Here is a 17,877-nt window from a genome sequence, read left to right as displayed (position 1 = left end):
TTCTAAGTGTGAAGTTCTTCAAGAAGACAGGTATAAAGATAAGAATATGTTAATATATACATATATGCATGTATGAGAAAGACAACGTGTGTATGGGGGTTGAGATATAGAAAGACAGTGAGAGGTAATACAGAAACATAGGATAAAAACGTTATGTGGATATTATGCTATGTTTGTTTAAAAGAGAAAAGTTATTGTTTCATAGACAATAGATATGAGTAAATGACAAATGGACAAAATAAATGCAGAATCTGGATCACACAGAAATCCTTGCTGTCTTTGTCACTTTTAGTTTTAAAGAATAAGAAAATGTTCTTCCGAAACCACACAGTGGTGACAGAATTCACTCTCTTGGGACTAACAGAGGACCCAGTGCTAGAGAAGATACTGTTTGGGTTGTTTCTGGTGATCTACCTCATCACACTGGCTGGGAATCTGTGCATGATCCTGCTGATCAAGACCAATTCTCACCTCCAAACTCCCATGTACTTCTTCCTTGGCCACCTCTCCTTTGTAGACATTTGCTATTCTTCCAATATCACTCCAAATATGTTGTATGGCTTTCTCTCAGACCACAAGACCATTTCCTATGTTGCATGCTTCACACAATGTCTTCTGTTCATTGCCCTGGTGATCACTGAGTTTTACATACTTGCTTCGATGGCTCTGGATCGCTATGCAGCTATCTGCAGCCCTCTACATTACAGTTCCAAGATGTCCAAGAATATTTGTATCTCTCTAGTCACAGTCTGTTATATGTATGGCTTCTTTAATGGACTGTCTCAGACACTGCTAACATTTCACTTATCCTTCTGTGGTTCCTTGGAAATCAATCATTTCTACTGTGCTGATCCTCCTCTTATACTGCTGGCCTGCTCTGACACCTACGTCAAGAAGATGGCCATGTTTGTAGTTGCTGGCTTTACTCTGTCAAGTTCTCTCTTCATCATTCTTCTATCATACTTTTTTATTTTTGGAGCCATCTTGAGACTCCGTTCTGCTGAAGGCAGGCAAAAAGCCTTTTCTACTTGTGGGTCTCACCTGATGACAGTCACTATATTTTATGGAACCCTCTTCTGCATGTATTTAAGGCCTCCATCAGAGAAGTCTGTAGAGGAGTCCAAGGTAATTGCAGTCTTTTATAGTTTTTTGAGCCCAGTGTTGAACCCGATGATCTACAGTTTGAGGAACAAAGATGTAATTCTTGCCATGCAACAAATAATTAGGAGAATCTTCTTTCCTAAAATTGCTATTTAAGTATCTGTTTATTTGTAATCCCTAAGTATCCGAGATAACATAGTGCCTCTTTTTAACGGACAAATCTACTGCTCTAAAGTCATGATTTGCTTGAAATCATGGATCTCAGTTACCATTTTAGTTAATTTATTTTTTAAATTGACACCTGGAAGACAAATGGCTTTAGTAAAAAAAAAAAAAGATTGAAATTGAAAATGTTTTACTTGATAGAAGTCCTAGAAAAATTAATTGGTTAGTATCTATTCTATATGAAAACAATTCTTTACTTATTTTGAGTTTAATTATTTAACTTACCATGAGAAGAAGTCTAAAACTCATATCCTTTGAATATTATGGTCTACAGAGGTATAGTATGGTTCAATATAGTGTGAATAATTTTGCAATTTATTTAAATGAAATCATTTCTACTCCAACGTAGTGTCAAGCACAATAGCTGCGACTCCTGTGTACTTACTGTGATACCTTGCAAAAATTTTAAATTTATCCATCATCTATAGGTTAAACTTGCTAAAGTTCTCCCAGAGCCCACATTATAAACATCTTGAGAAACTTCTTTGGCAATGTCATAACATTGGTTATACTCCTTTATATTGTTTGTTAGTTATTTTGAGATTTGTGTTACAAGTCGGGGTTAGCTACACAAGTAGGCTGCATGCAGATGAAATTTGGGCCTCCAACTGGTCCTCATTTCCCCTGATTTAGGACCAGGTACCATTTGTGCTGTTATGTGTCCCCATCTTTCCCTCCCTCCCCTGGCAGTGTCCAGAGATTGCTGATCCCTCCCTTGTGCCAGTATCCTAAGTCAACCCAAACAAAAGCAATTTGGTCATATTGTTATCCATAACTGTATTAGTAGCTGCAGACAGGATGCAGTTGACAAATGTGTAATCTTAAGAGAAAAGAAAAGAAATGACATCTTGGTTCTGTTCCATGTTCTGTCACTTCCAGTGGTCTTTGTTTCTTAACCCGAATCCCCTATGAATCTTTTCTTAATACAATTTTATTTTATTATAGAGAAGTGGGGTACAAGTGAGGATTAACTACATAAGTAGGCTGCATGCAGGTAATGTTTGGACATCTAGGTCGTCCTCACTCCCCCTGTAGAAAGTCAGATAACTTTTCTGTTGTCATGTGATCCTCACACTTCTTACTCCCTTCCTCCCCTAGCAGTGCCCAGTGACTGCCAATCCCTTCCTCATGCTACTATGACTCATGTTCAGGTTTTACTTATGAGTGAGAATATGTGATATTCAGTTCTTTGTTTCCGTGACAGATCACTTAGCACAATGGTCTCCAAGTCCATCCAATTTGCTGCAAAGTTCATGATTTTATTCTTCTTTATGGCTGCTTAATACTCCATCGTGTATATATACCATATTTTCTTTATCCAGTACTCTTTCAATGGGCAGTAGGGTTGGATCCACGTTTTTGCTATTGTGAATAGTGCTGCAGTAAACATGCATGTGCAAGTATCTTTTTGGTAGAGCAATTTGTGTTCTTCTGCATATATTCCCAGAAGGGTGATTGCTGGATTCTATGAAAGGTTAAATTTCATTTCTTTTAGGAATGCCACATTGCTTTCCATAGAGGTTAAATTAACTTGCATTCCCAGCTGTGTAGAAGTGCTCCTTTTTCTCTGCACCTATGCCAGCATCTGTTGTTTTCCCACTTATTTTATTTTTATTTTTTTATTTTTTTGAGTTGGAATCTCACTCTGTCACCCAGACTGGAGTGCAGTGGCCGCTCCCGGCCACTGCAGCCTAGACCTGCTGGGCTCCGGCAATCCTTCCGCCTCAGCTTCTGAGTAGCCGAAATTACAGGTGCGCGCTACCATGCCTGGCTGATTTTTTGATTTGTTGTAGAGATGAGGTCTCGCTGCCCAGGCGGGTCTCCCACTTATTAATGATAGTCACCCTTATCAGAGTTAGGTAGTATCTCATTGTAGTTTTGATTTGCATTTCTCTGATGATTAGTGAAGTTGAGCATTTTCTCATGTATCTGTTGGCTGCTTGTATATTGCCTTTTGCGAAATACCTGTTCATGTCCTTCATTTATTTTTTAATGGGGCTGTCTGTTTGTTTTTTCCTTTCACTTCCTTTGTGTTACTTATAGATCCTGGATGTTAGGTCTTTGCTAGATGCATAATTTGTAAATTTTTTTCCCATTCTGTGGGTTGTCTTGCTACTCTTTTGATGGTTTCTTTTGCTATGCAAAAGCTTTTCAGATTGATGATGTCCCACTTGTCTATTTTAGTTTTTATGGCATTTGTTTTGGGGACTTGGTCAATAATTCGTAGACTACTCTGATGTGCATAAGGGTGTTTCTTACGTTTTCTTTTAGGATTCTTAAAGTTTGCAGCTTTATGTTTGTCTTTGATATATTTTGAGTTGCTTTTTGTATGTGGTGAGAAGTAGGCATCCATTTTTTGCATGTGGTCAGCAAGTTTTCCCAGCACTGTTTGCTAAATATGGTCTCCTTTATCCAATGATTTTACTTGGTGGCTTTGTTGAAGATAAGTTGGTTGAGAGACTGTGGTTTTTCTTCTGGAAACTCTGTACTGTTTCTGTCTTTTCTGTGTGCCTATTTCTGTACCAATACCAGGCTGTTTTGGTCATTTGTAGCCTTGTCACAAATTTTAAAGTCTGGAAGTGCGATACCTTCCATTTTGTTGTTTGCTGACGATTGTTTTGGCTATTCGTGCTGGTTTTTTTGTTTCCATATGAATTTCTATATTGTTATTTCAAGATCTGAGAAAATGACATTAGTAACTTGATGAGCATTGCTTTGAATCTGTAGATTGCCTTGGATAGGATGGACAACTTGATAATATTGATTTTTTTCCAATCCATGAAAATGGAATGTTTTTCAATTGTTTGTGTCATCCTTGATTTCTTTGAGGAAGATTTTCTAGTTCTTATAAAAGTCTTTCATTTCTCTGACTAGGTGAATGCCAGGGTATTTCTTTTGCGTGTATGTGGCGACTGTGAATGGGATTGGTATTTTTATATTGTTCTCTGCCTACTTGTTGCTGGTGTGTAGAAATGCAACCATCTTTTGCACATTGATATTGTATCCTGAGACTTAAACAAAGTTGATTATCAGTGTGAGGAAGTTTTTTAGGGTTTTCAATGTATAGAATCCTATCATCTGTAAGAGGGAAATCTTTACTTCCTCTTTTTCTATTTGGAGACCCCTGATTTCCTTCTCTTGCCTCATTGTTCTGCCTTAGGACTTCTAGCACTATGTTGAACAGGAAGGGTGAAAGTGGACATCATTGTCTAGTTCCCATTCTCAGGGGGAATGCTTCCAAATTCTGCCCATTGAGCAAAATGTTGGCTGCGGGTTTATTATAGATGGCTGTAACTATTTTCAGGAATGTTTCTTTTATGCCTAGGTGCTCAAGTATTTTTAACAAGAATGGATGTTGGATTTTATTGAATGCTTTTTCTGCACCTAATGACATAATCATGTGGTTCTTTGTTTTACATCTGTTGATATGCTGAATTACATCTATAGTTTGGTGAATGCTGAACCAGTCCTGCATCCCAGGAATGAAGCCCACTTGGTCATGGTGGATTATCTTTGAGATGTGTTGTTGGATCTGATTTGCTAGAAACTTATTGATAATTTTTGCATTTATGTTCATCAAGGAGATTAGCCTGTCATTGGTACCTGCATGATGTTGGCTTTATAAAATTATTTTCATAGAATTCCATCTTTCTTGATTGCCTGGAATGCTTTCAATAGGATTGATATCAGCTCCTCCTTGTATGTCTTGTAGAATTCAGCTAGGAAGCCAACGGGTCCAGGGTGTTCTTTGGTAGCAAGAGTCCTCATGACTGAGTCAATTTCCTGGATTTTTATTGGTCTGTTTAGTGTTTTAATTTCTTTTCATTTCAACCATGGGAGGTTTTATGATGTCAAAAGTGCTCCCTTTCCTTTTTGTTTTCTAGTTTATTTGCATATAGGCTTTTATAGTAATATCTGAAAATCTTTTAAATTTCTTCACGGTCAGTTGTGACTTTTCCTTTTACATTTCTAATTTTGTTTATCTAGGTTTTCTCTCTCTTTCAAAAAAAGTCAGTCTGGCCAAAGACCATCAATCTTATTTATCCTTTCAAAGAATCAGCTTTTGGTCTTGTTGATCCTTTCTATGATATTTTTGTCTTCCATTTCCTGTAAATCTGACTTTATTTTGGTTATCTGGATTCTTTTTCTGAGGATAGGACCTAGGTGACATTGCCATTCCATCTCCTTTGGGTGTGACATTAGGTTGTCCACTTGGGATCTTTCTGTTTTCTTGATTTGTTCATGCAATGCTATGAATTTTCGTCTTAACACTGCTTTCATGGCATCCCAGAGATTCTGCTAAGGTGTGTCTTTGTTTTCATTTGGTTTCAGTAATCTTTTTATTTATGTCTTGATTTTTATCTTGACCTAGAAGTTGTTCAACAACATGTTGTTTAGAGTCTTTGTCTGTGTATGTTTGGGGGTTCTTCTTGGTGACAATATTTATTTTTATTCTACTGTGATCTGAGAAGATGCATAACACTATCTCTATCTTTTGAAACTTGCTTATGTTTGATTTATGCCTGAGAATGTGATTGATCTTGGGCTATGTTCTGATGAGTAGAAAGTATAATCTGTACTTGTTGGGTGAAGTGTTCTGTAGATGTTTATTAAGTCCATTTTATTGAGAACTGAGTTGAGGTTCCAGATCTCCTTGTTCAAAACTTGTTAGTTGAATATTTAGGTCTTCAACTATGGTTGAGTAAGAGTAAGAGTCAATGGCCTCTTTTAGTTTGCTTAGCAGTTGTCTCAAAAAACTTGGTTGCTCCTGTGTTGGGTGCAAATATGTTTAGGATGAATATTTCTTACTGGAGAATTGAGTTTTTTATCATTATGTCATATCATTCCATGTCCTTTTTAACTTTTGATGGTTTGAAGACTGCTTTGTTGATATTAAAATAGTTACTCCTGCTGATTTATTCTGTTTTTCATTCACTTAAAAGGTCATTTTCCAGCTTCTAACCTTGAGTCTGTGGGTATCTTTTGAGGTGAGATGAGTTTCCTGGAGGTAGCAGATTATTGGATCATGTTTTTTTTGTTTGTTTGTTTTAATCCAGTTTGCTGCTCCATGTCTCATCAGTGGTGCATTTAGTCCATTCACATTCAAGTTGTTGTTATGTGAGCTTGTCTCTGTCATAGGGATTTTAGTGGGCTGCTTTGTTTCCTTTAACATTTATATTTATACATATGTGTGCTTTCATTTTTGTGGTGCTCTGTATGCTCTGTTGACTCTGTGTTTGCCTGTACTTTTGTGATGTGCATGGCCATTATTTTTTGTGTGTGTGCTCAGTACATTTTTAAGTGTCTCCAGAAGGGCTGATCTGAAAGGGGGCATATTCTATTAAAGACTGGATGTATGGAAAAAAATTTAATTCTCCATCACTGATGAAATATAGCCTGACTGGCTAGGAAATACTTGATTAGAATTGCTTATCTTTAAGAACATTAAAAATTGCACTACAATCCCTTCTGGCTTGTAGTATTTCGGTGGATAAATCTGGAGTAATTTTGATGGGCTTTTCCTGGTAGGTAGTCTGAACTTTCTGTCTGTTTCCTTTAGAATTTTTTTCTTTAGTGCTTACTTTATGGAGGCAAATTGCTATGTGTTTTGGTGATAGTCTTCTCATGTAATATCTTGCAGGAATTCACTTAATCTCTTGTTCTTGGATGGCCATAACTCTAGCAAAATGGGGGAAGTTCTCTTGAAAGACCTCATGGAATATTTATTCCATGGTGTTCTCATTTTCTCTTTCAATGATGCCAATCAGGAGTAGGTTTGGTCTTTTGACAAAGTCACACAGCTCTTGTAAGCTTTCTTCCTTCTTTATGAGTTTTTTCTATGTTTTTAACAGACTGTTAATTCCATATTTTGGTCTTCAAGGTCTGAGATTCTTTCCTCTGCTTGGTTGAACCCAATACTTGTTACTTTGTTATTGATTTCAAGGATGGGGCTCTTTATTTCCATTATTTCAGAATAGGCTTTTTTTTTTGAAGTTGTCCAACTCTGCTTTCACTTGTATTATTTATTTGAAATTTGCTTCATTTTTCTCTTGGTTCTTGTTCATTTGTGCTATCCATTCTCTGATTTCTGTGTCTGTCAACTAAGGCAGTTCATTCTGGGGGTTTTCCAATGTTTGTGCTCTGTTGGCTACTTTTTCATGTGTTGTCTTATTAAAAATCTGAGGGTTGCTTGCGTTTCTTCATTGATCCTTCCTCATTTTATTTGGTGAAAAAGGGAGGATCTCTACCCTGTGGCAAGTTCTTGTTATGGCAGATTTTCTCTCCTGCTGCTAAACTAATCAGGACAATTTTCAGTTTCCTGCTGCATGTGTCATATGATCAGTGGAGAGGGAGTGAACCAACCTATTGCTTCCCAGAATCTCCCCATTCCACACTCAGTGTGATCTCAGTTCATATACATACCTAGCTTGTGGTGGTGTTTGGTGTGCCCTGATTCTCACGGCTGCCTTTTTGAGTTCTGTGTTTAGGGAGACCCTCACTGGGTGTGAGAAGTTTCATCCTTCGAAACGTGTCCAGAGTGCCTACATTAATTGGTGGTTGGATCCCCAATCTCTGCCCTGCCCTGCAAGAGAGGCACTAGTCTGTTGCTCCATCAAGTGCTGGTGGCAGACATGTCAGTCAGATTCACATGCAGGCCTGCCTTCCCTGTGTGGGATCTGCTCCCCATTCCACCTGAGCTCTGATGCTTAATACTGCATCCTGATCAGGTTTTTCCTCCCATGTGAAACTGACATTTTACACACTGTCAGAAGGGGGTGAGCCAAGTTGAAGTGTCTTATAATCACCCCCCCTCCTTCTCTGAACACAGCTTCCTTTTCTGTGCATGCCTGGTGTGGGGCAGGAGATGGGGCACCTGGAATTCTGTGCCTGCGGTGACTTTCTGGACTCTATTCACTCAGAGGGACCTTCACTGGGTTCACGATGTTTAATATGTTCAAAAGTGCTCAGGGTATCTCCTCTTAACAGCAGTAGAATCCCTACTCTCTGCCATGCTAGGTGAGAGTGGCACTGATCTGCTGCTCCACAGTGACCCTCTTGGCTCTCTTGATCTCTTAACTCATTAAAAAATACTATGTATAGAAGCCAGAATGGACAGTTAAGAATGGAATAAGATGAAGAAAAAAAAAGAGGCCCATGAGGAAAAATTCTTAAACAATTACTTGTCTTGTGAGTAAACCAACACAAGACAATTACTTGTCTTGTGTTTCTTGGGAGACAGAAAAAATCAGCAACAACTTTGCTCATAACTGATATTTCCATCTCATGTTTTCTTTTAATAACATTCATATGGGTGCTTTCTGTATGCTCCCTTCACTGGCATAGCTGGAGGGGCCTTCAGTGACAGCCTGGTCCCATTACAGTCTGGTCCCATTACAGTCACCTAGACCATAAGCTTCACAAGAATCTTGAACCTCCTCATGTCAGTTGTCATCATATTTTGAGTCCCCTTGGCTCTGGCTAATATGTATCATAATATCCATTTTCTTCAAGTTTCTGGTGCAGGAGGTAGAGGCAAAAGTATTCTCTGGGTGCCTGCTGTCCATGCTGTTAGTACTGGAATTCCCCTCACAGTAGGTAGGGGTGGTATTCCTTGAGTCACGTGGCACCTCTGGTGATGACTCCATTCACTGTTATGCCACACACCAAATCTCCCTATGGTGGTTCAACCTCACACAGACTCTGGGAACAAGTAGAAGGGAAAGTGCAGCTCTCTGGCCTCACACTGGCACCCCAGGTCCACTAGAGAGTTCAAGTACTCGTAGGACAGCTTTAGAGATTACTTCTGGCAGATATCATCCACCATATCTGGTACTAGAAATTTCTTGGCTTCCTCCATGGCATGGGCCATAAGAACATTAGCTTCACATGAGGTCCAAATATTTCAGTGAAGACATGCAGATCCATATTCAAGTGGGAATATTTGGGGTCTTCACCTTTATGCAGCTCTTCATTCTTGGCATTTTCTCTCATTGAGCCCTTTGTCAACACAGAGATGTTTGCATTACTTTCTTCTTGCAGTCTTCTGATTATATTCCCTTGTGGTCCAAGAATCTTCCCCATAAAATTAGACTTGGGATACTGCTTAACAGGCATCACTAGCTACTTTTTCAGTTTCATGTTCTTACGAGAAAATAAACCCAAATAATTCTCCTTAATGTGCATCTTTTGAATCTCCTTTCTGAATCTTCTCAATTCCTGCCATCAGCAGCTGCAAAAGATGGGCTATAAGATAAACTGGGCATTACATCGTAATATTAATTTTATTAAGTTCTACCAAAAGTGGCTATTCTCAGAGAAGAAAGGTCTAGACATAGTCGCATGGCATACAAAATCCCCCATGTCTGGGTTTAGGTCTGGTTCTATTCAGTGTAGAAAGATTTAGAATAGCCAAAAAAATCTTGAAAAAGACCAAAATTTGAACATTCATAACATAGACTTTATACTGACTAGAAGCCTATAACACTCAAGAAAATGCAGCATTTCATAAAGATGGATGAAAATAGATCAATGGAACAGAAGAGTACAAAATATATGTAAATACATATACTTGATTTATTATTCACTAAAATGTTCACATAACTGAATGAGATTCAAGATATATATATATATATAAGTTATATATATATAACTTAAAAGGTATAACTACAAGATAATATAATAAAATGAAAAAAAGATGCCTCACAGAATAAAGAGTAATGGTCAATAATTACATGAAAAAGAGACACAACTGCCTGAGTTATCAGGGAAGTGAAATAATAGTAGCAATGAGATGCTACATCCCATCCACTGGTTTGGTAAAATTAAAAATATTTTATTAACAAATACCAAGTTAATAAGAAATATTACCTTTTGAAATTATCAAACAGTGATTGGTATGTATTTCACTTTGAAAAACAGTTTAGAGTTATAAAGTTAAATGCACTATTACCATTGGATCCAATGATTCTTTGTACATTTACCAAGGAGGAATAAAAATGTGTGCAAAAAAAATATGTGTACATTCGTGTTTCTGACTGCTTTGTTCAAAATAGTACAAAATGGAAATATTTCAACTCTCCTTCAACAAATAAAAAGACAAATTGTGGTATATTCATATAACAGACTTCTCAACAATAAAATAGAATGAACTAGCAATATTTCAGTATTTTAACAGCATTAACCAGACACAAACACACAATATTATTTCTTTTATATAAATTTCTAGAACAAGTAAAGGGTCATTGGGAAATACAAAATACAGTATTTTTGAAAGGACATGTATGTAAACTTGGCATGTTATCATGTATAAATTATTGCTGCTCTAACATAAACCTGTTTTTTATTTTCTCAAGTTTCATGAGTTATACTAGACAAAAGAAATTGTATATATTTAAGGTATACACATTGATATTTTAATATACATATACATTGTGAAATTATTACCACAATCAGGCTAATTCACATATTCATCTCCTCACATAGTTAACATTTTCTTATGACAAGATCATTTAATATCTACTGTCAGCAAATTTCAAATATACAATACAATATTGTTAGGTATAATTATAATGCTGGACGTTAGGCATCCAGAACTTATTTATCCTGCATAACTTAAACTTTGTACTTTTTTATTACCATTTCCAATTTCCCTTACTCTTCCCTGGACATGGACTCCGCTATTCTACTCTCTGTTTCTATGAATTTGACATTTTTTAGATTCCTCATGAAAGTGTGACCAGGTACTAAACTCTGACACTTCTATTATTGTCTTTAGCTTGCCTTTCAGAAACTTTCCTCAAATTTTATATAGTTCACAAAGCTTTAAAAGAATATGCCACTGTGGTCTAAGAAGAGGCATGTTAGTAATTTGATCTCATGGAATTGGTTTATACTTGAGTTATAGCCCAGGATGTCGCTGAACTTGGAGTATGTTCCAGGTGGTGATGAGTAGGATGTATACTCCATGGTTGTTGAGTGGAATGTTCTATAATAGGTATCTATTAAGTCCATTTGGTCCAATATTAAGTTGAGGTTCTGGATATCTTTACTGATTTTTTTCCCCTGATTATCTATCTAAGGTAGTTAGTGGGGATTTATGTCTCCAGTTATGATAGTGTTAGAGTCAATGTCCTTTTTTTTTTTTAGTTTACTTAGTAGTTGCTTTATAAATCCTGGTGCTCCTTTGTTGGGTGCATATATGTATAAGATGGATATTTCTTGCAGATTGATTGAGCCTTTTATCAATATGTAGTGTCCTTCTGTATCTTTTTAAATTTTCGATAACTTCAAGGTTATTTTGTCTAATATTGACATCACAACTCTTGTCTTTTTTGTTTTCCACTCATCTGAGTTTATTCTTCATACTCGAAGTATTCAGGTGTCCTTTTAAGATGCTGGAAAAGATGTGGGGGAATTCTACACTGTTGGTGGAATTGTAAACTAGTATAGCTTCTGTGGAAAACAGTGTGGTGATTTCTAAAAGATCTAAAAATTGACCTTCCATGTAACCCAGCAATTCCCCTTTTGGGGATCTACCTGGAGGAACTCAAATCATTCTACAAAAAAGATACCTGTGCCCTCATAGCAAAAACATGGAACCAACAATACTGTCTATTGAAACTGTATGGGATAAAAAAAAAGTTGTACACATGCACAATGGAATATTACACAGCCATAAAGTAGGACAAAATTATGGACTTGGCAATAACTTGGATGGACTTAGAATCTATTATGCTCAGTGATCTATCACAGAAACAAAGAAATGAGTACCACATATCTCTCCCTCATAAGTGGATCCTGAACATTTATTAAAATACCACACGAATGGGACTGACAGTAGCAGGACACTGCCAGGGGAGGAAGAGCATATAACATCAATAAGGGTACCTGATCCCAAATCCAGCAAAGTGAGGACAAATAGAAGGCCCAAACTTCACCTATATGATGAGTATTTATGTACCTAATCCTGAATTGTACCTCACAAATTAAAAATTTTAAAAAGAAAAAAATTTGGAAAACGATATGTAACACACTATTTATATGCCCATAACTTAAACTTTTCAAACTCTACATTTAGTTTCCAGTATTTTATCACACTAAAAAAAAAATAATCTTCTGAAGATTTCATTTATATAAATAACTATTAATTGATCAACATTAAGTAATATACTAATATGCTAATATTAATTAATCTCAATTAACATTGAGTAGTAAATAACCTTTTTTTCTTCTGCAAAAGAGATTTTCAGAAGTAAGTTTTCTACCCAATGAAGATATTAAGATACTCATTTTTCAACTTTTTTTTGGGCCTAATGTGAGAGATTAAGGATAATTGAGTTCATCAGTTCATTGGATATTACCATTGAGCCCAGCAGAGACACTTATTCATTTTTCTGTTCCTCTTGTGGAGTGACTTACATTTACCCCAAATTCATATGTTGAAGACCTAAACCCCAGTACTCAAAAAAACTGAGTGTACTTGAAAAAATAGCCTTTAAAAAGATAATCAGTTTAAATTGTTGTCATATAGTTGGTTTCTAAACCAATAAAACTGGTGTCCTAATAAGAGGAGATTAAAACAGAGAGAGGAAGATACACCAGACATGTACAAAGACTAAGGGACAACTCTGTGAGGACACAATGAGAAGGTGACTGTCTTCAAGCCAAGGTGAGAGGTCTCAGAAGAGAACAAACATGCCAACATCTTGGGTTCCCAGACTCCAGAACTGTGAGAAAATTAATTTCCATTGTTTAAAATGTCCAGCTTGTGGTATTTTGTTATGACAGTCCTCGAAATTAATACGACTTTCATAATCACTTATCTATTCATTTCTAACTACAACAATTGCAATAGGTAATTACTACAAAATATTTAATGTGAATCTGTTTGTTTTCATGCATTTTTACAAAGTATACTATACTGTTTTATTTGCATGCATTATGCTTTATATAAATGTCAAATATCTCCACTTTCAGCTTTAATTTAAGGCATACAGGAGATTATTTTGTGATCTGCAATGACCATTTATCCCTAAAGAAAATAAAATCCTGAGGAAATATTCCTTTCTAAATAATTGTGTCAGACATTACAAGTGTGGAATATATATGGTATATCTAAAATGTTTAATGTTTAAAATGACTTAGTGTATCAGAAAACTTATAGAAACAATCAAATATAACACAAAATACCCTTTGACTCTTTCTGGTAGTTGTCTTCTATATTTTTTTCAGCTAAAATGCAAGCACAAAGAAAGAATAGAATACTTTTATTACATGAACGTTGGTTTTTGAAGGACACATCTTTCATTTAACATCCACATCATCCAATTTCTTTAAAAATTATTATGTCAACTTTATATTTGAAATAAAAGAGACAGAAAACCAAAAGAAAGAATGGCAAAATATACTATTATTTATATATCCAGTTTCTTTTTTGAAATATGACTGCTAGAGAGTTCCTGGCTCTTACTTATTTCATTTTTGAAATAATGAATCTATTCACAATAGCAAAAACGTGGAACCAACCTGGACTGGATAAAGAAAATGTGGTACATATACCCAATGGAATATTATGCAACCATAAAGAAGGAAAAACATATGGACTTTGTAGCAGCTTTAGTGGATTTAGAGTCTATCATACTCAGCGATCTATCACAGAAACAAAGAACACAGTACCATATGTTCTCACTCATAAGTGGACCTTGAACAATTATCATAATACTATAAGAAAGGGATAGGCAGTAGTGGGAAACTGCTAGGGAAGGGGGATGGGATTGGCAGTTGAGGGAAACTTCTAGGGGAGGGAGGGACACACCTCATCAACAAGGGTACCTGCATAGTAAACACTAAATCTAAACCTGAATTGTACCCCGCATCTTTAAAATAAAAAAAAGAAATAATGAATCTATGAATGGAAAAGCGTTACTTCGACAAACACACATTGATCACTGTGTCCCTTAGGTGTTGTGAAATTGAACTCACATCAATAATATTGAATATCCTTACTGGCACAAAGGAGACTCAGGGTGTCTGGTTGAATTCCTAGAAAGAGAACTCATTAAGGAATCAACCCAAAGTGATGTCTTCCCCATAGATGTAAAGGGCAATGTATGGATTATAGAGTCACCTGCACTTCAGGGTTAGGGTCTCCAGTGTTTATAGAGCTCTGTCAACTTTCTTTGCTTGCTGAAGCCATGTAGAGAGACTCACTAAAAACCTGAAGCAGTTTCTCCGCTAAAGGTAGGTAGAAAATACTTGTTATATTTTTGCATAATGGCTTTTAAACAATTCAAAATCATACCTTAAAAAGAGCCACTTCTCATTCATTCTGGAAGTCACAGGAAATTATGTCCAATTAAATAACACAATGCTTCAACTATAGTTTGTTTCTGAGACTTATGTCTATTTTTAGGAATACAGGGAATCAAATATGATGAAACTATTTATGTTTCCAAATTGGAAATGTCATCAATACAGCTCATATACTTAAGTAAATTACTTAATTGCCATACTGAAACAATAGATCTTTGCTCACTGAGACTGTTTATATTATAGTTTTAGTTTTTGATATTTATTTAAAATAAATCCTGTTTGAACAGGATAATCTGTGAAAGACAATTTGGTGCACATCTACCCAAATTCAAAATGATACCCCCATTTTTGGCAATATAAAAATAGATCACAAACTTTCTCAGAAAAAATTATTCATTAAAATTGAAATATTTAGGCAAATATATATGCATAATGCATAATCAATGAAATAATAGAACATGTTTAGTTAAACCATCTATCTCACAATAAAATATATGTCAGCATTTTAGTTTAGAAGACATCACAAAGAAGGATTTCTCCTAGCTATCAAAAGAAAGGGAATTCCATTTGAGGATAGGCATTTGCATAAGTAGGAGCAAGACTTCAAGAAACTGAAGAAACCTATATTTCTGGTTTGATAGGACAAAAATTCTATAATATTATCAAGGGGAGTATAAAACCCAGAAAGATAATATTCACTTCCTGTGTTGTGCTTAGTTTCTTTGTTTTCTTTTATAATTGGCGAAAATTCTAACTAAATGGAAACTACTTCTAAATTATACTTTTAAGGACTGTCATTGTTATCTATTAGCTATAAAACACTGGTGCTAATTTATAGACAACTCACCTACCCTCTTAATTAATTGCTAGTGTTATTGAAAAGATTGGACATGCCCAGAGAATTATCAAGGATGACATTCTCAAATACTATAAAATTCAAGTTTTATAGTCTTGTTTGACACTATGTTCATTTCCAGTTTCTGATTGTATGGAGCCAGTGCTACAAATCATGGAAAAACTTCTCTCAGAGAAGATTTTACCTCTCAAAAAACTGGAGCTATATCCCAGAAGAATCAATATAAGCAGGGCACAAAGCACTAGAGATAAAAATAGACCTTCAGTGTGTGTTTAGTAAGGTAGCATGATTGGAAAAACCATATGGACCTAATTGTGGAATGCACTGAAAATGAAACAAAAGTTCATTTCAGTTATTCTAAAGAATAGCTCAGGTTACACATCTTAATTACTTAAAAAGTCAAAATGACTGGCATTCCTACCATCAAATCTCAGAGAAACCTGACTTGTGACCAGGAAGGATACATCTTTTTCTTTTTTTTGAGTTGGAGTCTCACTCTGTCGCCCAGACTGGAATGCAGGGGCCACTCCCGGCCACCGCAGCCTCAACCTGCTGGACTCCGGAGGTCCTTCTGCCTCAGCCTTCCGAGTAGCCGGAATTACAGGCGCGCGCTATCATGCCTGGCTAATTTTTTGATTTATTGTAGAGATGAGGTCTCGCTGCCCAGGCGGGTCTCGAACCCGCGGGCTCAGGCAATCCACTCACCTCAGCCTCCCAAAGGCGCGGGATTATAGGCTGAGCCACCGAGCCTGGCTCAAGGAAGGATACATTAATGGCAGTGTTAATGAAGTCTTGACCTAAAGAAATAACAGAGGATGGTGCATAGGATGGGGGAATATTCCTGGAAGTTAGCAAATTATGAAATCTAGAGATTTAAAGGAGAAAATTAGAGGATGCATATGATATTTGTGATTAAAAATGATTAACTTTATGAATTAATGACTTTTCATAGAAGAATAAAACCAGTAACACATTAGTTTTCAGCAAAAGCATTACTTTGATCACCTCATCTTAAATTATATTCTTTCATATTCAAAAATCTCATGGCCATTTCCCCAACCAAAATAAACTTCACAAAAATCTGTCACTATCTGTCTTCCATCTCTCATTACCTCATATTTCTCTTTAATAACTTGTTATATGAATTCTACTGAAGAGATCACTTTGTTTCTACTATCAACTCTCAATGTTGCCATGTTTTGATCTTAGCTTCTCCACTTTGGCCAAAGCTAACATTATTTTACTCCAGCTATCCAACTATAATCTCTTAACTTATTTTTAAAAATTTTTAATCATGCCCCACCTCTAACCTTCCATAATCCCATAATTTATTAGCTTCATCACATTAGTCATCTTTTAAAAATGTAAACCTGATCACGTTATTCACCTATCTTAAAATGCTTTCATGACTCACAATTCACGTAAAATAAGATACAAATATTTACTGTGACCTCTATTGTTTGATTTTACTAATTCTTCACTTTTTCATTATAATCTAGTCATATTGTCTTCTATTGGGATTTCCCCTTTCTCCTTCCAAAATAACCCCCAAAACTCATTTTTTAAAAAGATGATTATCATTTACCTCAGAGCAGCATTTTAAATTATTCATTCTTGCTTGGAATTCTTGCTTGGAATTATATGTTTTTGTGGTTCATCAATTAGCTGGTTCTTTCCAGTAGCCACACAGGTGAAAATATTCTGCCCTATAAGCCTCATGTATCTTTTGTTTAATGTACTTATTATACTTATTACAATCTGAAGTTATCCTGTTTATATTTTTGTCTACTAGTTTTTATCTCTTCTGTATCATTGGAATAACAGATCTGTAAGATGAGGAATGAGTAATTTATTTGACACTTGAATGCCACCTGACACAGAGTAGAAATTAAATATATATGAGGATGCCAAAAAAGTACACACATTTTAAGAGATGCTATCTATGTTATCTGTGTTACTATCTGAAGCTAGTTACAGTAGCAATGTGTAGTATGACATTCACTCAGCCATGTTTTTTGTCATTTTCTTTGACTGTCCTATCCATCGATTGTTGGGGGACACTAGCATTCATCTGATTAACACAATCTTTTGAGTGAACATTATACTTAAAATGTGTACACATTTTTTTGGCACCTCCATATATATGATAAATAAATAAGACGATCATTCAAAAAAACCAAGAAATGAATGATGCTTGGTGTCAGAAACAAACTAATATCAGACACTAACAATGTTGGAAATTATTTTGGTCTTGCTTCTCTGATCATTTTTACATTGTCACTTTATTATTTTTTATACTGCACAATATGTTTTCTATTTATTATATACTTTTCAGAAGAAGAAAAATGTGAACAGCTCTGAAATTTTACTGCTGAGATATATAT

The 17,877-nt window shown here is 35.8% G+C and overlaps 1 protein-coding gene and 1 pseudogene across 1 annotated transcript; one reads left to right on the top strand and one right to left on the bottom strand.

The window, feature by feature from the left end:
• Positions 1–249: 249 nt before the first annotated feature.
• On the top strand, positions 250–1,278 carry LOC103259300 (olfactory receptor 5M10). Its single transcript, XM_008056986.1, has one exon. The coding sequence runs from the start codon at positions 310–312 to the stop codon at positions 1,255–1,257; it is 948 nt and encodes a 315-aa protein (XP_008055177.1). The 5' UTR covers positions 250–309; the 3' UTR covers positions 1,258–1,278.
• Positions 1,279–8,620: 7,342 nt separating this feature from the next.
• Positions 8,621–14,597, bottom strand: LOC103259303 (annotated as a pseudogene).
• Between the last annotated feature and the right edge of the window lie 3,280 nt (positions 14,598–17,877).

Source organism: Carlito syrichta, unplaced genomic scaffold (assembly GCF_000164805.1).
Source record: "Carlito syrichta isolate Samal-C Ts95f unplaced genomic scaffold, Tarsius_syrichta-2.0.1 Scaffold302588, whole genome shotgun sequence".
In the NCBI taxonomy this organism is placed as follows: domain Eukaryota; kingdom Metazoa; phylum Chordata; class Mammalia; order Primates; family Tarsiidae; genus Carlito; species Carlito syrichta.
This window is presented reverse-complemented; position numbering and strand designations above follow the sequence as displayed.

What these genes read in the sequence shown, in the direction of transcription:
- LOC103259300 (XM_008056986.1), top strand. Translation starts at nt 310, where the DNA reads ATGTTCTTCCGAAACCACACAGTGGTGACAGAATTCACTCTCTTGGGA.